Source organism: Adiantum capillus-veneris, chromosome 24, assembly GCF_014529385.1.
Source record: "Adiantum capillus-veneris isolate H3 chromosome 24, ASM1452938v2, whole genome shotgun sequence".
NCBI classification, from domain to species: Eukaryota; Viridiplantae; Streptophyta; class Polypodiopsida; order Polypodiales; family Pteridaceae; genus Adiantum; species Adiantum capillus-veneris.
Genome location: NC_140954.1, coordinates 112,624,831 through 112,628,358, shown reverse-complemented (window position 1 = coordinate 112,628,358; position 3,528 = coordinate 112,624,831). Strand labels below are relative to the sequence as shown.

Below are 3,528 nucleotides of genomic sequence, written 5' to 3'. Positions count from 1 at the left end.
TCTTAAACTCATTTGGAAAGTGGGAACTTTTAGAAAATTCCCAAATTCACTAATATGATGTTTACTTGTGAACTTCAAATATAATCTATTGTTTAAAATAGAGCTGTAGAATTCCTACAATCTAGATACTTGTCTACTCATTTGGAGATCTTTGTTATTCGGTGAATGCAATTTTTTGGATGTGCCCCTGTGGACCTGCCTTAGGGGTGCTTTCCTATGGATAATTTGGATGGAAAGGAACACAATAGTGTTTGGCCATCCCCATTCCCCATCTGTAGTTCCCTTGTCTATTTGCTCCATTGGTGTTATGAAGGAGATTTATGGCTTAATTACTAATGTTGTTGTTATAGAAGTTAAAGAACTTCAAAAAGTCTTGAGATGGCAAAGATGGAGACCTGTAATTCTCCCCTTTTACAAGCCTTCAAGAATCCTCTTTTCGTCTTTTTACGAATGTCTTTCCTCCCTCTTTTATTTTGGCCTTCTCGCTCTTGGCCAAGACAACCATGTCCTTCCTTAGGCGTGTTTGTACTATTTTTTTAAAAAAAATTAATTCAATACTTTCCTTAAAAGAAACTCATCATAGAAACTATCTGCAAAAAATAAGACTCTTATTTTAAGTTAGCATGAAAAGGGTACTCGACACACAATGGCCCGTGCCCTTTGGACGTGATGTGCTTCATGTTTCAGTTGAGTGGGGAGAAGACTTTCAGCAATTGAAGGTGTGGAGAGGACGTGGTTTGATGAGGCTCGGCGCGCTCGAGCCGTGCTGAGAGAAGCTACGTATATATACAGGAAGCTCTTCTAGGCTAGGCTAACGTCAAAGCAAGCCTGCTCTCTCTCTCTCACTCACTCACTCTCATACACACACACACACACACACACACACACACACACAGGAAGCAAAGCAAAGCGAAGCCATGGAGTGCTTGGAGATGGCTGTCGTGCTGCTGCTGGCTGTGGTTGCGCTGTCGTCTGCTGGGCTCACCTCCGCGGATGGAGGCTACTACCTCACTGGCCATCCGCTTCACAAGCCCCCCGTCCCCTACGGCAAGCCCGCTTACAAGCCCCTCGCGCTATCTGTCCAAGGCGTCGTCTTCTGCCAAAACTGCCTGTACGTGGGAACCGGCTCTCTCACAGGCGCCAAGCCATTGACGGGTAGGCCACCACCACTTCTACATAATGCCCAACATAAATACAAAATTTCAAAATTCATGAGCTGGAAATTACACTAAACCCATGTTTTTTCATATGAGCGACTCAAATTAACAGAGAGTAAATACTAAATCAAATTGACATTGGTTCTTTACAGGAGCCCGCGTGCAACTTGCTTGTAGGGATCGACGTTACAAGACCTTTCTCTATGATATCGCTCGCACCGATGAGAATGGTTACTTTCTCCTTACCATACCCAACTTCGACTATAGGAGGCACAACCCCTTGCGCACTTGCCGAGTATTCTTGCTCTCCTCATTCTCACCCTCTTGCAGCAGGCGTACCAACATCAACTCTGGTAGATTTGGTGCCTCCTTGCGCCTAGAAAAGGCCTACCCTGACCAAGTGCTCTACACCGTTGGCCCTTTTGCCTTTGCCCCACCCACTCGTTGCAAGGCTACAACCCCAACTTATTATACTCCTCCTAGCTACACTCCCTCTCATCCTCCTCCTTCTTATGGTGTTTCCCCGATTTCTAGCCCCACTTACTCGCCCCCTCCCCCTATCTATGCTTCACCTCCGAATTACTAGTCTTCCACTTACAGTAGCTAGCCTTCTTTTTGGCCTCGCCATGCCCAAACACCCAAGTTGCATAAATTTATTACCTAAGAAGATTCCTCTAGATGCCAACAAGTTCCACCTTTAAAAATTGAGCTCTTAGTCTGGAAGCAACTCAATTTCACAGCTCCTTACTAGCTTATTGATTCTGTGCACGTGCATGTATTGCTCATCGGGCAAGAAGGAAAATCCCACCCTCAATTACTTATTTGTACTCCTCCTTTCTTAACGAGGCAATTGTTAGTCAATTCATAATTTTGTCTATCATTTGGGAATTTCTACTCAATTATTGATCAGTCCAACCCACCCAAAAATGTTGAATCTTACAATTTCAACTGTTTTAAATGGGACCACATAGCTCTTCATTCATGGATGGTTTGTATCATCAGAAAATATGAAAATAGCCTTTTGTAATACACAAGATAATAGCAAGCCTTGACTAAGTTGAAAATTTTAAAATAAAGAGGCATAGGTTTTTATTCAATGACGGTTTGTCTTGTTTCGCATGATAAAAGGTAACAATTTTCTTTTAGGAAATAGGCCTTCAACTCACATGATAAAAAGGGCTTACACATACTAAGCCCACTAGTTGGCACATGAGTAATTTAGTTGGCATACTGTAGGGTAAAGAGGCCAATAACCGACTGGGTCCCAAAACAAGGCCACCTTAAAAGTAACTGAAAAACATTATCATTGGGATCGCATTGGGAATGGCAATTTCATTGAAATATGTCAAACCTATCAAATAATTCAGATCATTTAAATTGAATGTCCCTCTATTGGCCCCCATATTTTAAATGGCCTTATATTGGCCCCTTTACCCTAGGGCTTGTACTCAAGTGGGCAATGCCTAAGATTTTATCAGAGCATGGACAATACACATACATGGGTGGATGCAAAGCTAAAGATGATTGTCAATTTTAAATTTCATTGAAAACTATCAATCCTATCAAATATTTCGAATCATTTAAATTGAATGTTCCTTTATTGGCCCCCATATTTTAAGTGGCTTAAGGCCTTACATTGACCCCTTTACCCTAAGGCTTGTCGAGTGGGCAATGCCTAAGATTTATCAGAGCATGGATGCTACACATACATGGGTAGATGCAAAGCTAAAGATGTTTGACATAGTTTCCATAAAAAGTTGCATATTTGATAGAAAAAGAGATCATATCCCTCAAATGTTTCACATATAAAGAAATTGTGTGGTCCCAAGACACAAGGAGCAATCAAGGCCATTGGGGCTATGCATAGCCGATAGGGCACCTCAATTATTTCTTAATTTTGCTCAAGCTTTTTTGGGGTTAGAATCCTAGAGTCGGATGCCAGATATTGGATCAAATGGAATGAACAAAATCATATTAAAGAAGACCATACAAAAAAGTTTGACCAATAGCTGAACTAAAATGAAAGACTTTACTTGACAAGAATTATTGATCTTCTTCTTTGTCATCTTCATTATCTTCGTCTTCATCTAAGTTTGTTCTCAAATGTTTGAGGAGTGCCTAATTGGCCAAAGCACTGGAGTATGAGGAGCACTTGTCCTCCAAATCTTCTTTTACAGTGACCACCAGGTTCTATAAATTCCTCTAGGTTGAAGGTCAGATTTCCCTTTAAGTCACTGATGTCTAATAAATGTAATTCTCCATTATAGACTAGACTCCCATGAGTTGCTTCCATATGACTTGTGTTCTGTTAGCTCTTTGGTGAGTTTCCGTTTTTCAATATTTTGATTGGAACTAAAGAGCTTCAATTGTT

The 3,528-nt window shown here is 41.1% G+C and overlaps 1 protein-coding gene across 1 annotated transcript; it reads left to right on the top strand.

The window, feature by feature from the left end:
• Window positions 1-803: 803 nt before the first annotated feature.
• On the top strand, window positions 804-2,105 carry LOC147426968 (non-classical arabinogalactan protein 30-like). The gene is made up of 2 exons (XM_086498725.1): window positions 804-1,155; window positions 1,310-2,105. Exons 1-2 carry the CDS (start codon window positions 918-920, stop codon window positions 1,741-1,743), a joined length of 672 nt encoding a protein of 223 aa, XP_086354851.1. The 5' UTR covers window positions 804-917; the 3' UTR covers window positions 1,744-2,105.
• The last annotated feature ends 1,423 nt before the right edge of the window (window positions 2,106-3,528 follow it).